The sequence below is a fragment of the Ceratosolen solmsi genome, unplaced genomic scaffold (genome assembly GCF_000503995.2).
Source record: "Ceratosolen solmsi marchali unplaced genomic scaffold, CerSol_1.0 scaffold11, whole genome shotgun sequence".
Lineage (NCBI taxonomy): Eukaryota > Metazoa > Arthropoda > Insecta > Hymenoptera > Agaonidae > Ceratosolen > Ceratosolen solmsi.
In genome coordinates, this window is record NW_011948416.1 from 7,880,012 (window position 1) to 7,897,262 (window position 17,251).

A 17,251-nucleotide genomic window follows, 5' to 3' on the forward strand; every position below is an offset into this window, starting at 1 on the left:
AACAATTACAAATCTTTAATTTTGCTCGCCTATACACACGTGTATATACATAATCACTCACGACGCTACGCAAGCGCACATAGCTGTGTAAGTCAATTGTAACGTAGACGAGAGGGGGGGGGTAACGGTGCAATACGCAAATGTCGCGAATGCGGGATGAAACGCCAAAGACCAAGGTTTGACTGCGCCTAGCGGTTAGTGTATTCTCGCGCCGTTATTTTCAGCATTGCAGAGGAGCCGAGAAGACGCGAGTAAAGGATGGCAGGATTTCAGCTCGACGATCTTCTCAAAGACGATAAGAAGGACTCGAACCTCATTCCGGATTTGAGCAAGGCCACGTGCGACTCGCAGGAAGAGTTCCGTCGACTCATGGAGTGCTGCCCCGAATTCAAAATCAAGCCCGAGAAAGTAGGTAGTGATAGTGGTATTACGCGCGACAACTTACTTAGACTGAAGGAATGAACGAATGAACGTACGAACGACCGCCGAGTTGCCGAGTAGTAATGATCCTTTAAATTTAAAAGCAATGCCCCTATTAACGGCTTATCGAGCCTCGAACTTAAAACGCGCTCCTCGAATTACGGATTGCAAGATTTGATGTTCCTACGATACGATGACTCTCCAAATATCAAATTTTTCATTCGGAACACTTTGCTCGTAAACGCTAATTTATAACGTCTAATCAAAACTTTATTATTATTATTTGCATTGTTACTTTATTGCTTTATTTTAATATATCATATTGTGGAGTGGATTACTTAAATCTGGAGACTTAAATCTTAAAAGTAAATCTCGTAAAAGAAAAGTCGCATCAATTGTTCTCTCTCAAAGTTTTCTCCAAATAATAACAATAATAATAATATAAATGATAATGATAATAATTATAATATTTTACGTGTCCAATGTATTTACAAGTGATTATGTTATTCAAGTTAAAGCGAGATGATATTAAGGTGCGAGATAAAAATTTTACATGGAAGACAACGAAAAAGGAGCTTCGCGCGCTTAGAAAGGAGTGGAATTACGGGAATCCAATTCCACCGGATATGCGAATGCTGAACATTCAAGAGCTGCAGCAGGTCGCCATTGATTGGAGAATGCTGACTTCTTTGCGACCGAAGCTCCGACAAGACGAGGAAATGTTTTCTCGACTGGTGAGTCGCGCGAAACCTACATGACGAAGGGTCACGCCTATGACATCGCGTTTGGTCTCTGTCCACGTCTCCTCAATGTCCTCCACCTTCCCCGAGACGTTTTTAACGGGGCATTAGCACTGCACAACCGACAAAGAACCCCTGCACACTGACTCACCACCATCAATTCGCCAAGCGAAATCGCTGTGCTTGCTCCAGCTCTCCAATCCTCCCTTCTCTCTATACACAGGCTCTTACAAAAATCGCACACGTAATAAAAATAGCCTTGTAACCCGCCCCCAGGTGGAAATGGGCAAGCTGCAGCTGAAGACACGGGAGTTCGAGCAACGCAACTTCGTGAATCCGATACGCCGGGCGAAGAACCGCGCGGGTATAATCGAGAGTAGCGTCCAAATATGCGGCGACTGCGGGGAGGAATTTTGCAACGGGGAGTCCTGCGGCGACATCCTCTATGACTCCTACATACGCGTCACCGTCAAGCCTAGCGAAGCCAAGGTCAGACTGAGCGCCAACGCAGCGGCCATAATCGCGGGCATCGACTCCGGGAAGGCGAAACCTGGTGAGGACAATGGACCTCGATCGAAGACGTATCGTACCCCGAGTCGTTTATTATCAGCTCGAGCTCTCGCTTGGGCTGCAACGATTGCTCCTTGAAATGTCGAGAAGATTTTACATTCATCTAATTCAACGCGAAATTGTGTCCTTACATTAGAATAGTATTAATGTCGGAGCAACGTAAATATCAGGCTGTATTTAAAAAACAAACAAACAAACAAACAAACAAACAAAAACAAGACGAGACGTAGATATTTCAATATTTATTCAGTCCTCGGTATTTCACTACGTTATTCGAAAAAAATTTCCATGTCGTACGAGACCGCTCGTTGAAATTGTCTTTGCTGGCTTTTCACACAGGTCACGCGTCCGATAAGAAGAAGCAAAAGCGCACGACGGGGGACAAAAGCGTGAGGAGCACGAAAGTGGTGACGCGCAAGGTCAAGACCGGCAATGCCACCGCGAGAAAAGAGGATAACGAGGACAAAGTCGAGGAAACGAATAATCAGCGCAAGTTCCGCAGAAAATGCACCAAGAATCCTACGAAGAAGAGGAGCGCCCGGCCGGCTTCCTCCAAAATCTAGAATATCGGGTCTTTTATTCTTGCTCTTTGCTTTCTTTCCTTTGTTTTTTCTCAAGCTCTTAGCCGATTATTTCAAGCATAAACGCAAATCCAATTTCCAAGCAACTTTTGCGCGATCAGTTGGTCGATAGGGGCCAAACGAACAAGGCATCTAATATTCAAAATATTCGACGCAATTGGACGCCGCCACATTTTATCGCGAAAATTTAAAGATGAGCGTTTTGTTACGAAATAAACGGTTAAATAATGCTGAGTGTAGCATGCTAAGAATTAGTAAAATAAGAGCTGGATTATAGCAACTATTTCTTACAAAACTTAAGGTCAAGCTCAAAGTACTCGTATATTAATATAGGATTAGCTGTGATCGTTTTTACCTAGCTCGATTCATCGAATTCGCGTTGTGTAATTTTAATTGAGCGTTGAATATGTTTTGAAAGTAATTTGGTGCTATTGTTATCTCTTATCTAAAAAAATGCCTGTATAAATAGAAACAAAGAATGATTTAAATTCCTAGATTACCTTTCTCCCTGTATCCGTCGAGTAATACAACAGCATACGAATTAATTACTCTATTAATTTATTTTCTACGCATAATAAACATAATATAGATTAGAATATTAAAATTTTATGAAATGTTATTTATGTTTATTTGTCGTTTTAAGTAAGATTAAAAATGCAATGTTAAGAATTCAAATAAAATTTCCATAAAATGCATATGCTAGAACAAAAAAGACCTAAATATTATTTGATATGCAATACATATATAATGCTTTAATGTTTTACATGTTGAACATTATTTTCAAAAAGATCTGCCGTAGCTTATAAATAAAAGTAACTATCAAAAAATTCGTAATTTTCGTACGTTTATTGATTATATAAAAATGCTAGTTACCTTGAAGATAACAAAATTATAATAAAAATGATTATATACTTAAATCCATTTAAACTGATGAGTTTAAAAAAATTAATAAAATTCGACTCGCTTGGAACTATAATTACAAATCATTAGTAAATTTCAAAAAGAAAAATAATAATAAATAAAAAAAAATGGAAATCTATTTGTTTTGCGATGCTCGATAATTTTATATGTCGAATAATTTGAAGACATTTCAAATAAATAACAAATAGTATTATACAAAAAATATTACATTAAAACATTTAATTGCGAAGAATCTGATTACAAATGAAATTAGGAAAACGATGAATATTAAAGATATTAAATCGTTATGTTTTTACAGGTATAAGTTCGTTTTTAAATATATATTTAACTCTAATGGGAAATGGAAAATGGAAAATCCTTCTTCAATAATTGTTAATTTTACTTCCTTTTACAAAACAAAAAAAAAAACAAAAAAAAAACGATCTACGAAAGTTTACGATACAAACATATGCTTACAGAAAAATTGTTTCGCTTTGTCGACTTTATAAAATATTATAATCAAATCTCTAACCGATTTGACAATTCATATTTTACTTTTAATATCAATTGCTTTTGTACTAAATACATTCAGAACGAAAACACCGATGATAATTTAAAGTATTTTTAAATTACTAATTTTTTGATTTTTAAATAAATAGAATTGTCTTATATTTTAGAAAATCATTATATTTAATTGAAGAAGAAAAAAAGTCAAATACGTCCCTTAATGTCCATTCATTTTTGTAGAATTAAGTCTATAGACGCTAATGTTATTGGGAATTATAATAAATTGATTTGATTCATGCATCGATCATAAAATTTAGCTTTGACACCCGAAATTCGAAATTCTCTTCGATACTTCAGCAAGTTTATTGTAATATCAAGATGTCGACTTGTAGTAAAAATGAAAGCAACGACTATAAATAGCAATATTATTACATAGCTTAATTAAATATACGTAATGTATGACACGATACATGAATAATTCTAACACCAATTTGAAAATGTAGTAAATTAATGAGCTTATAATTGCAGCCTAAATTATTCATGCTCACATTGTTAATAGCATTTCTTTGTAATTCGTAATAAAAACATTTGAATGAAATTGGTAAAAAAAAAAAAATGTAAAAACATTGTTAAAATGCTGGAAAAATATAATCTTTATTAATCGCTTTCTCCACATCTATTTTCATGATTACCTAACCCTGAAATTCGCATTCAAAATCATCACAATCAAAGTTTTTCACGATTTTTCTCACGGGACAATAGAGCGTGTTTGCCCTAATCATCATCGATGTCAACAGTTCTATTATTTTTCTACCTAACCTCATGCATTTAATAGCTTCCCAGCAATTGAATTTAAGCTTTTTAAATATACACATTAAAGATTATAAAGCGAGTCTCTAAAGACATAACGCAAGTGTGCATATACTACATGTCTATCAATCATAATTGATGTGTATGTTCGTATAATCTGGACTTCTCGACTTTTCCTCCCCTCTGTGAGAGGATGTAAACCGATTTTGATGATAATAATCAACAATTAGAAAAGAAAATGCTCCTTCCCTATTGAATAATGGGATTACTAATTCCCTTGTAATTAAGACCATCATTCGAATGACCAATTCGAATGACCAATGCAAAAATTTAACGCTGATGAATCACTTATTAATTTGGTTTTAGATGATACGACAATAATCCCAGCATCCATTAATAAGTACTTGAAAATTATAATAGAGAACTGTAGCGTCTGAAAACTTTGTGGAGTACACGGCAAACGAATGCACATAGGCATGCACACGCGCACAAACATGAATATGACGATTAAACTTAAAAGATAAGTTAATAAGTAGTAATATGGAACGTAAAAGTATTGAAGTCAGACCAAATTTGTTAGGCTCAATGTCAAATGTAAAGCACTGGAGCGGTTTCGATCCTTGTCAGACATAACTTTGCCAAGTCCAATGACCAAACGATTGCTCGTACTTTCAGCAAAATGAATTCCATATCGGAAGCGTAGGAGATGGTTGAAGGAAATTCATTATTCGATTAAAAAACGACTGTATTGACATACTTCACTTTCTACCAGACAATGATTCATTGATACGTGATTAGTGTTCAACTGTCGACTATCTCCACATCTATACATGCCAATATTGCAATTGGGAAGCTCCCAATGTGTCATTAGCCAATTGTTTCATACGGAGCTTCTGATTTACAGCGAAAACTAGCGGTCCCTTCAACAAATGGATTAATAGCTCCGACTCCGATTTCCAAATATCAGGCCAACTTTTGCCTCTAATCAAAAACAATTTGTCTGCATTGTATCATGAACTCTAGACAGTCGATATTACCAACAAATCACGATGCAAAATAGTTTTATACAATTACAACAACAACAACAACAACAACAACAACAACAACAATAAAATGCAATAGAGCCTAGGGTGTAAAATCAGGCGATACTTAACTGATGGTAAGATAATTAATTAAATACCCTAACGAGAGTTATTTTTATCTTTGTATTATTGAACTCTGCAAGCCGAATAAATCCAATTGGATAATCACAAAACTGGGTGAATCTATTATAGGACATACACGCATCATATAGAAATATTAACATATACCAAGATTATTTTCGTTTATGTAATTTATGTATAATAACACCAAGAGCCACAATAATAGATAAAACATCGTGGCGATCGAAAAAATTCGATCGGCCTGGTGAAAAATGTCGCAAACATGACCTTGACAATGATGCAACAGTAATATAACTTTACCACAATCAGACTTATTCATATCGTTAATGGTACAAATAGCTTTCGACCTGTATTAACAATGTTTAACAAATTTCTAAGTTTCACATTTTAACTTTCCGTACAAAAATAAAGTATTGAACGATACTATTGAAAACTTTGTCGATTAAATTGTTGCAATATTGATAAAACTGTTGACAGGATTATTTGTCGTTTACTTATTGAACGTTCTTAAGTCAAAGAATTTATATTGTGTAATATAGCTTAATCTACTTAACCAACGTGATATTATTACAAGCTAAAATGCCGTTCCTATCAAACTAGAGAATAAAGAGAAACTAACTATTTATTAGCTGCTTTAGGGAGTATTTTGTAGTGATAAATCTTTTCAATAATATAAACGAAAAATTCAACAAAATTAATAAATAAAATGAATTCAATACCAAATAATAATATTCCTATCAATAATTTTAACAATATTTGTACAATAATGGCTTTAATAAGATACAACACTAGTACACAAATGGTGTTTGCTCATACTTAAACAATAGCAACATTTTATAGTTTTATTTTCGTAACTTCTATTCGCCATTCCAAGTTTATGATGACGTTACGTTAATGATTAAAACGATTTATAAATAATTTCAAATATAATCAGAATAAATTTGAAAAATACATGTATAATGAAAACTATGGGAGACCAATGATTTTTATCTTTATAAATATCAATTTTTCTCTTTTCTATATATAAAAAATATATATATATATATATAAAGAGAAATGGAATGTCAGTCTCATTAGACAGCTACCATAGTTTCATAAAATCTTCCGTTAAGGATGGCAAGTATTTGACTTTCCGATGAAATTTTATATAAATAAATAAATATTTCAATTATTTTTATTTTGAAATCTACATGTACAATAATTTAACATTCTTAACGAGACAGTTTATAACAAAACACTGTGTGTGATAAATTTGAACAACGTATCAAATACTATAGAAAATAAAAAAATATTATCAAGATAATTTTTATTTTCAATTTAAACATTTCATTTGATAAACATATATTTCTTTAAAAACATTTGGCTATTTTCAATATATTATTACTTTATGCTTTATTTTATTTTTCATTTAAAATGTTTTGCCATCTTTATTCAAAGCAGCTAAAATCACTCATTTGCGAATATTTTATCGCATAAAGTACTTAACGGTGAACACTAAAAATGGCAGTATCTTATAGTTTCCGTTAATTTTACACATTAGAAAATTATTAAACTAGGATTTTCATATGTTATAAGTTAATAGAAGAACCTGAAAGCTTGGTAAAGCGCTTAAAAAATGTGAAAATCAACATCTTCCATACTTGTCATCCTTAATGGATGTATTTTTGCTTTAATGTACATATTTACATTTATTGTAATATGTTTAGCAAAGCAACAATTTCTTGCATTCTTATGTTTTTTGTTTGTATTTTACATGCCGTAATACGTGCACATTGGACAATTGAAGATTAAATGCATAAACATGCATATATCCATTTCCAATAAAATAGAACTGCCCAAGGTGCAATACACATTTCATTTGTTATATACAATTGTTATGCAACTATTCAAAATATAAAGTTCCCATAAAAATGTACAATATAATGTATTACCCTTATAATTGAGTAATTTATCTTTTTTTTTCTCTCTGCTTTTCTTTATGCAAAAAACTCGAATTACAATTACTGTTGCCTTTACAATAAAATAATTTGCATAGACGAATATGAATGGCTTATACAAAAATATGCTTCACTCAAGATAATTGTTACATACAGTCCCTGTGACAATATTAATTGTCTACTTCTTGCTGTGACTCATTAATGCTATCACCTTTTTTGTATTTTATTCATTTTTTTCTTCTCGACTTTAAGTACAATCGAACAGTGCTATTTTATTTCAAAGAAAATACATTGGCTATTTGCATACATACATCACATATCAAATGATATATAAATGTATTTGCTAAAGTATAAAAGTAACTATAATACGTAAGTATATTTATTTCTATTAATCCTTGGCATTTTTATAACTATGAAACTGAATGTAATTGTGGATCATTTTTTTAGCGTTATTTGATATAATTGTTCTTTCTAATGTATGTTGGAATTAGTTTAATGGGTATTTTTGTACCCGGATATTATAAAAATTTTCATGCAGATTTTTTTTTTTTTTTTTTTTTTTTTTTTTTTTATTTAACGCTAAGTTATAGTAATTCTGTTGAACAGCTAAAGTTTTTTAATTACATCTATACAGTAACACTTTTTAATTAATAAAGCAAAATAAAGCACTGATATTTTCTAAGTATGCAAGTGATTTAAACAAATAGTACGTTTGGATCCCTGAATTTAGTAATATATTATATAAAAGAATTTCAATGATAATAATCATAGCATCACTTTTTAATCGCAGTTTCTAACCTTAATAATAAATAATGAAAAAACTAGAAATAAATTGTACCGACAAGATTTAATGGACTAATAATGTTGTGACTTTTAATGTTTTTTCTTGAAATATATATACCATTTAAAAAAAAAAATAAAAAATAATAATAATAATAATAATAATAATTAAAATAAAATGTTTTCCTGTTCGATTTTCATAGACTTTATAAATCGATATATTCCATGTTAGCATAAACCACATAGCTCCAGTGATAAAGTGAAATTCCGGCTGAATTCCACAATGAAATTCAAGCACATCCTTATAACACACACACACACATCCATCCACATTATTATCATACTAAGTTGTTAGCCCGGGTACAGTATTAATGATAACAAAGATACAATAATATGTATTGATAACATAAAATTTGCCAATTTGTAATTAATTACTGCACTTTAGGAGAACTAGAAGTCAAATATGATACAATAGTTAATCTGATAGATGTTAACACTTAGAAATCTTTTTATAATGGTGACTGAAATAATTATAGAAAATCATTTTCTTACAAACAAAATGTTTTCTTTTCTTAAATTTTGAAAATGCGGGTCTAAAGTGATATGATGAATTTTAAAGCTTTGATCCAATTTTGATACTTTTGATTGGACAGTACAACGAACACCAACATAAAGCATTGGAATAAAAAATTTGAATTTATTCGATACACTTTGTGAGAAAAACTCCTAAGATATATATATATATATATATATATATATATATATATATATATATATGAGACTCATTGTTTAACATCTCTAATGCTCTAATAAAATATCGATTTTCCCTTTTAATTTGTTCCTGATGCACGAGAAATATAATAAGCATATTTTGTACTGTCACCTAAGTTAATATTTTTATAAGCGTAAATTCCCATTCCTCTACATCTTCACCAAAGACTGATCGTTAATAAATTTTATTTTAAAATGTACGTCATGCATTTTGCGCAACGATCAAATCGTCAACGAAAAACTTTGAGGTTTGAGATGAAACCATTACATCTACGTTTGGATAACGTTAACTTTGCTTCTTTAAACTTATAATAATATGCCTCTTATCAGCAAAAAATTCAGTAAGGCAGTGTTCCATCGAGGTTCAACTTCTGTGACTTGATTTCCGTTTATTTTAGAACTTTTTCTTCTTTCGTGTACAGAAGAGAGCACGAGGCAGACTTCCCGCTCAATATCCCCAAGTGCAAGGAACTTGTCTTCTTCCCTTTAACGACAAAATTCTCCTCAGTTATCCTTTCGAGACTTTTTTTTGCTCTTCTTTGGAGGTTTAGCTTCCTTCCAAACATCTATATAAATAACAAATTATATCATATCACGAAATTTGATAAAAAGTCATTTTTATTCCAAACTATTATATGCACAATATTCTACCTCCGAGTTCATCGAATGAAGCGACGCCACTCTTTTCTTCTCTTTGATCGACTTCTACGGATTCGATCGGGTCAGCTTTAGCTATAACTTCATTACTCTTTTTGTCAGCTAAATTGTCGACGGTGGAGTTTTTATCTTCCTTAGGTAATGATTCCGCAATCGGCTTAGGATTATCAGCATCAACATTCTTCTTAGACTTCTTACCTTTACCGGACTTTTTCTCCTCTTTTTCAACTTTCTCGACTTTGGGAGATTGCTAAATACATTTAAAGCTATTTGTATATTTCTTTGCAGGCACGAGTATAACAATTTTATTTAGAAAATCTTCTTTAATCAATTCTTTACGTGAAACTTGGCTCAAATTATTAGATTAATTGTTTAAAAAAAAAAACTTTCGTTTATTGAAAAAAGATATATTTCTAGTTTAAATAAATTTATAATTAATCTATCCGAAATAAAAATGATATATTTCAATAGTTAATATATGAATGAAATTATCCTCGGAATATTTGTTAAGAAAGATTTACTTATGAGCGCCTTTGAAATTTAGATAAAAAATATAAGAAAAACATTTACTGATAAAATATATTACACAGTTGGACGTTTACAGATAAAAATAAGAATATAGAAACATTTAAAAATATTTCTAATTAAATTATATTACCGTAACAACAGGCTTTTCTTCGATTTTTTCAATTTCTTTCTCCTTCACCGATTTCTCAGTTAAAATTGGAGTTAAAATCACATCCTTATTGTCCTTCTCCTTTAATTCCTTATTTTCAGTCTCTTTTGTAATTTTATCTTTGATTTCAGGCTTTTCCTGCTCCTTTTCATTGACAGCGTCATTAATTAAATCAGCTTTTTTCGATTTCTTTATTTTCTTCGATGGTGTCTCTTCTTCTCTCTTTTTCTTTAATTTATCCTTTCGTGAATATGCTTGCTCCCAGTCACCTAAATATTGCAAAATCTCGTTGAAGGGAAACCCATTTATATTATAATATAAATTGTATGTGAACTTCCGTTTTCATTTAAATAATAACTTAAGCGGTTTCATTCCTAATTCACGGATATACATTATATTTTATTTTACATGGATTTACAATTTAATATAAAAATTAAAGCTTTATCAGCTAGAAATATTATTGGGATATTTTAATATTATCTTAATACACTCGAATGCTCTGAATTGCAGTCATATTCCTCCAATAATAATGAAACACAAAAACTTTTATCTCAAATAAAAGTGTAAAGCGATACAGATAAACAGAAAGACATACACGACACCACCAGTAAAGCAAATCTCTTTATACAATTAAATATCTTAGTAACATATCGTTTCGTAAGTAAGTGGTTATAAAATTTTTCAGTTTAAATTATTGGAATTCCATTGTATAAGTTTTTTATTTTTAAAAATAAAAATTGAATCAATTTAAAAATTCTTAGTAAAATTTAGAATTTTAATAAATAAGTCAGCGTTTTGTTTTGCTATAAATTACGCAAAATAATAAAATAAAAATTTTAATTCAAATAATTTTCTTTTATGTAATTTTGTCGAATATTTTAATTTCAGTAAAATTTACTATATATTAATATTTACTTATAATATTTACACTATACTATATTTAATATGAAAACGTGTACAATTATAAAGTTAAGTGCTTCTTATACACAAATTTTAAACATTACATTTTAAATCTTCCTTTATAGGAAAAGCGTAATTGGAATGCTCATATTAATAAATAGCGTGGATACATCGGAAAAGTATAATTATTTCAAAATTCATATTTAAACAAATGATAATACCTTCGTCGTAATCAAGCGGCTTCTCCTGCAACAAATTCTTCAAATTCTTCTTATTTTTTGCTTGTTCCGCTTTATTCTCTTTGCCGGATTTAACATCCTGAGCTTTGTCCTTCTTATTGGTCGTCGTTTTATTGTCATCCTGCTTACGCTCCTTCAATTTGCCATTGACTTCCTCGGATTTATTCAACTTTTTAGTTGATTCCGACTTGACCGAGGCCGATTTTTTGGAAGGACTTGCTTTTTCAGACGTTACTTGGCCATTAGCTGACCGCTAAAATTATCAAAAATAGTCCGATTAAATATAATCGAATTTTGGAAGCGTTCCATATTTCATTAAACTGAAAAGCCAAAAGCAATTGGCGTCATTCTTAAGAGCGAAAACTAACGATAACTGTAATAATTTATGTACAAACGTTAAAATAATTTCATCGTCAATATTTTGTCATATGGCATTAAGTTCGTTTTTAACTGAATATTTCGTTTCTATAAAATATAATTAATAATTGTGCCAGAATTGTAGCTGTTATTTTAAATAGAATATATATTTGAAAAATATTGAATAGAATGCAGGGATTTTATTTATTTCAATTTGTTTTGAAAACTATTTGTTCATTTTATGTTTTAATGCAGTTTTGATTAATATTTTTATTAATATCTAATATAATTTATAAAAGAACAAATTTAAAAAATTAATAGTTTATAATATGTAATATAAAATTGTAATAACAAATTTAATTTTTAAATAATTATAATTATAATGAATAATAATGGAAAAACTAAATTTTCATACATAAATAATACAAAATTTAATTTAAAAATGATTGATGTACTAACAATATTTCTTGTAATGATATTAATAAAAGACCTTCATAAATTTAGTCGAAATTTTGTACAATTATTCACTGCTTAAAGGCTACAGGTAAATCAATTTATTTAGATTTGGCACAAATATTTATACTATTTAAATATTTTATTGATAGCTGTAGCATAGCGGCTTAGGTGACGTTCGTATTACAGGTGAATAAAATAATATTTGTTTGCCAAAAATCTTAAAGAAGTCTATCTAAAATCGTCTCATATAAGCTTAACTTTGTCTTTTAACACATATTTAAACAATTAGTTTTAATTATATTTAATTTGAGTTTCAAAAAGAGCTTTCATTATAATTACTTTAAATATGAAAGAAAATTTTAAACAATATTATAAACAAAATATGTTTAATTGAATATATTACATTATTAAACAATAAAAAAAAGACCAATACTGTTGTTAAATTTGTTTTATAAATTATATTTCAAAAATATAATTTTGAAAATTCGTGACAAAAAAAAATTTTCGTTTTGGTAATTAAAACAAAAATAGCATACAAAATAATGATTTCATAATTTTTAATTTGAATTATTAATCATAAAAAATTTAACATTTATAAATTTAGTCAGTAATGATATATTATATAATTGTATGGGTAATCATACTTCGAGCAAATGATTAATAATTAATATTGACTTATAATTGGTGAATCATACGCTTTACGCTTTTAAATTCTTATTAATTGAAAATAGTTTTTAATTAAAAAAATTATCAATATTGATTCAATTACATTTCACGAGATTGCATTAATTAACAGATCGATATTATACAAATTAATTGATATCACAAGCAGTAATACATTCTAATATTAATTATGTAGTAAGTGAAATAAAAAAAAATTGCTTGTAAATTTTTCCGGCAAATTAATAATTTCTTGCTTCATTATACATACATTATACATACATACTCGTTAATTAAATATATTTGTTTTCATTATGTGAAAAACTATTACAATTACATTACAAATTTATCGACTGATTAATTATTTAAGTGAAATAGAGAAAAAATTATTTGTAACGTATTAACTAGACAATTCAATGTATTTTTGTTTTTTTTTTTTAATTTTTTTTAAATTTCTTTAACAACAAAAATTTCTACAAAAAATTTCTACAACTAGTAATTATTTTCAATATATATCTATTGAAAGTCATTTTTATCATTTCTAGGCATCAGTTTTTATGACTTTACATCACAATTAAGACCAAATTCTAAATGTGTTTTTAATGGCTATTACATGTTTTTTAATAATATATATAAAGATTAAACTGAGTACATAATAATTTTCAACAGTAAGTACATGTCCTCTGCTGGAAGTGTATAAAAATAAAGCCTTTACTTCCAAATCAATTGTCTTAAGAAAAGAAAAAAATGAATACCTCGAATAAGATTAGATCAAAATTTTAAAATACTTCGGTGTAAATTATATGTATAAGTAATACAACATATGCAATGCTTAACATACAATCCGCGAGAATGACGGATATATCAAGAATACACACAATAGAAAATTAATTAAATCTTAACTAATGAAATATTAGACTTATTGCTTAAGAACATTTTATCAACTAAATAAACTTTCCATTGCGTTGTGTATTAAGAATATAATACAAGACATTTCTATTATAATTTTCTTATTAATACATTGATTTTGAATTAATTGAATGAATACATTGATTAAAAATAAATTGAAGAAAAAAACAATGCATTTTTAATTGTGTAGAATATTTTTAGACAATTTAGTTGTACATTCACGTTTATATTTACAACATGAAATATATATCGCTTTCATTAATAAATGAAGTGACCCACATAATTTAGACCTTGACTTAAAAATATTAATTGTAATTAAATCAAGCCTTTATATATCCTTTATCTTAAGCAACTAATAGTTATTTAAATTAAATTTATTAAAATTGTATGCTTTTAATTGAAAGTTTGGCAACTAACTACGTAAATATTTGATTAATTTCCATTTTTAATTCAAACGATCAGTTAAGAAAAGTACTAGGGCCTTTTTAAATCATTAGAAATTTAATTGAAACTCTCATCTTGAAGAATTAAAGACTGTTGACTAGAAAAGCTTAATTGAATTAATGAATATTTATTTACTATCAACAATATCGTACCGTTCGCGTTGAATTTAACGAAGCAGTTTTTTGTGAATTTTGTTGAAATATGTATATATATATATATATATACATATGACAAAAGTTCATTAATAAATCACAATAATCAAATAAATAATCAAAAATTATTATATTTATTACTAGTAAATCAAAATATTATTAATAATAGTATGAGATCCTGTGTAAAGGCATTGACATTCCTTCAGCATACTTAAAACTATCAAATCACATTTATTTTGCATCATATCCCTACACAACACAAAATAAATTATAATTGTCATAAAAACAAGATTGGCGCATTGGCGATAAATTGCATCATAAGGATTAAGGTCGCGACCTAAGTTGAACCTCAATGCACATGCGTTCCAGCCTGAATAACAGCCCGAGAATATCCACAGGGGGGGGGGGGGAGAGAATGCAATGAAGCATAAGGAATGAGAAAAATAATAGAAACAGCACAACGAATTTGGGCGTGCGTGCGTGGCGATATCAGCGATTTGATACACGCCATATGGCACGATTGCGTACATTATATTTTACGTGAGATATATTTCCGAATTATCGTATACCTTAGGTGGAAAATTATGTGAACGGGAAATTAATAATAAGTATGAATAATAAGTCAAATATAATCGAGTGCTTAGAGTAGTGCTTGGTGCTTAGGTAAATGATATTCTAGTCGTTGGGTATTACGATAGAGAAGACATTGACATTCCTTGATAGACAATTGTTTCATAAAGTGTAACAACTTAATATGGAATTAACGCTTAAAGAAGAACGCTTGGTTTACACTTCTGGAATTTAAAATTTAAGTAAATGCATAATAATATAACTGCATACAACGATAATAATGATGATGATGACGATGATGACGATGACGATAATGATGTTAAAAAGAAGAGAAAAAGAGAAAGAAATAACGGGGACTTAAAAGAATGCAGTCGTGCGTTAGCTACTCGTGAAAAGAGAAAAACAGGTTTCTCCTCTGTCCATTCTGTATTCTCTTGCGCCTTGTAGGGATAATTTCTCGTATATTTTTTTTTTTTACTCGCTCGACTATATATTGTATGTATGCATGTATGCACTGGACATCGATGTGTTCATCGAAAGTAAGGGGAATAGCTGTAAATCGCAAAATTAAATGAAATTTCGCAATAAATCACAAGTGTCGAACGGAGTAATGCAGATGGAGTGACTTGCAAACGCACGAGTGCGCGAGATAAACATGCTAATCAAAATATGAAGGATGAATGCTTTATTTAAGAAAAAGTTGAGGCGACGATACGAAAGTGAAATCGAATAGGCAATGCTGGTAAAGTCAATGTCCCACTATTTCTCGTCGGCAGTTAAAATTCTCGACCAGCGAGAAGTCGGACATATGGCAGAAACGTATCCACCTCTTCTCTTCCCACCTCCGCCCCTCTAAATGCCCGACTTAGTCACACCTACCAATTAACATAGCCATTAAAATCATAGGCGTCCAAAAAACGATAAAGCATGGTCAGTGGCCTAAAATAAAACCGTCGACATAACGGCGCTTAACTGTCGCATATGGAAGGAGCATAACATTATAACCTCCAATAGCTGGTGGCTCTCTATGAGCGAGATTGGGGCATCATTGAAAGAGGACAAATGCCAATAACTTTCGTGACAACGTGCATAAAAGACAAGAAAACACGTTAAGAGAAATAAAAGAGCGCGAAAATTCTAAGGCAACGGCAAGTTGATTTCTCGATTATCGTTGCTCAGGGGTACGTCCTAACCTGCTCGGCCGTACCCTACCTATCGATCGATGCAGCGCGCGCGCGGCAAAGACAAGGACGGAGAGAGAGAGAGAGAGAGAGAGAGAGAGAGAGAGAGAGATAGAGCGCGAAACGGCAAAGGGCCCGGGAGGATAAGGGTGACGAGGATGCCATCGCGAGATATGGTTCATTTGGCCGCCGTCGACTGACCTTCTCCTTGGTCTTGGAGCGCCTCTTCGTCTGGGTCTTGCGCTCGGCATCCGAGAGGGGCCCCGAAAGGTGGGCAAAGGGCGGCTGCTCGGCCTTCTTGAATCCGAACGCGAAGACGAGTAAGGCACAGACGAGGACGATGCCCACCGGCACCGCGTATTGGGTGTGTTGGAGCAGCGCGTTCAAGTCCATCGTCGCGTCTCCCTTGGCTGCGCAACTCTTCCTCACGGCGATACGGACCAACGAGCTCCTCCAGGAGGGGCGCGAGTGCTGTTCCTCTCACTGGTGCGGGCGGGTGGGGGCGGGCCGTTCAGACGAGGTAGGGCGGTGACGGCAGCGGTGGCGGTGGCGGCGGCGGCAATTGGCCTTGTACGAATCCACGCACTCGCACACACAGCAGGAGGCTCGCGGCGCGCAATAACGCGCCAACCGACGAAGACGAACTGCCGAGTCCTCGACGAGGACCGGACTAGTTATCAAGGCAGATAGCGCCAGCGACGGTCGTAGACCGGACTGTTCCGCGACCTCTTCCGCCGACTCTATATTTACATTACATACACGGCCTGGCCGAAGCTACACACAACAACGGCAGTCGCGCGCGGCCTATCCGTCCTTGGCTGCGCGCGATACTCGCTTCACCCGATATCCGAATATCGGATTATCTCTCTCT

At 31.5% G+C, this 17,251-nt stretch overlaps 2 protein-coding genes across 3 annotated transcripts; one reads left to right on the forward strand and one right to left on the reverse strand.

Annotated features, from left to right (window-relative positions):
* Window positions 1-52: 52 nt before the first annotated feature.
* On the forward strand, window positions 53-1,883 carry LOC105359260 (uncharacterized). 2 transcript variants are annotated; one of them, XM_011495803.1, is made up of 4 exons: window positions 53-87; window positions 225-408; window positions 933-1,154; window positions 1,437-1,883. In XM_011495803.1, the coding sequence occupies exons 2-4, from the start codon at window positions 259-261 to the stop codon at window positions 1,806-1,808; spliced, it is 744 nt and encodes a 247-aa protein (XP_011494105.1). In that variant the 5' UTR covers window positions 53-87; window positions 225-258; the 3' UTR covers window positions 1,809-1,883. The 2 variants fall into 2 exon arrangements, with proteins under 2 accessions (XP_011494105.1, XP_011494104.1); XM_011495802.1 differs by lacking the exon at window positions 53-87 and having other exon boundaries at window positions 130-408.
* Window positions 1,884-9,192: 7,309 nt separating this feature from the next.
* LOC105359261 (myb-like protein X) lies at window positions 9,193-16,929 on the reverse strand. Its single transcript, XM_011495804.1, has 5 exons — window positions 16,582-16,929; window positions 11,634-11,904; window positions 10,501-10,781; window positions 9,831-10,086; window positions 9,193-9,745 (listed from the first exon to the last, which is right to left on the reverse strand). Exons 1-5 carry the CDS (start codon window positions 16,771-16,773, stop codon window positions 9,684-9,686), a joined length of 1,062 nt encoding a protein of 353 aa, XP_011494106.1. The 5' UTR covers window positions 16,774-16,929; the 3' UTR covers window positions 9,193-9,683.
* Window positions 16,930-17,251: the final 322 nt, after the last annotated feature.

Excerpts from the sequence above, each read along its gene's own strand:
- LOC105359260 (XM_011495803.1), top strand. The coding sequence starts at position 259 with ATGGCAGGATTTCAGCTCGACGATCTTCTCAAAGACGATAAGAAGGAC. Across the intron at positions 409-932 it reads TCAAAATCAAGCCCGAGAAA|TTAAAGCGAGATGATATTAA; the intron begins GTAGGTAGTGAT and ends ATGTTATTCAAG. Across the intron at positions 1,155-1,436 it reads AGGAAATGTTTTCTCGACTG|GTGGAAATGGGCAAGCTGCA; the intron begins GTGAGTCGCGCG and ends ACCCGCCCCCAG.
- LOC105359261 (XM_011495804.1), bottom strand. The coding sequence starts at position 16,773 with ATGGACTTGAACGCGCTGCTCCAACACACCCAATACGCGGTGCCGGTG. Across the intron at positions 11,905-16,581 it reads GCTCCAAGACCAAGGAGAAG|CGGTCAGCTAATGGCCAAGT; the intron begins GTCAGTCGACGG and ends TGATAATTTTAG. Across the intron at positions 9,746-9,830 it reads TTCATTCGATGAACTCGGAG|ATGTTTGGAAGGAAGCTAAA; the intron begins GTAGAATATTGT and ends TTATTTATATAG.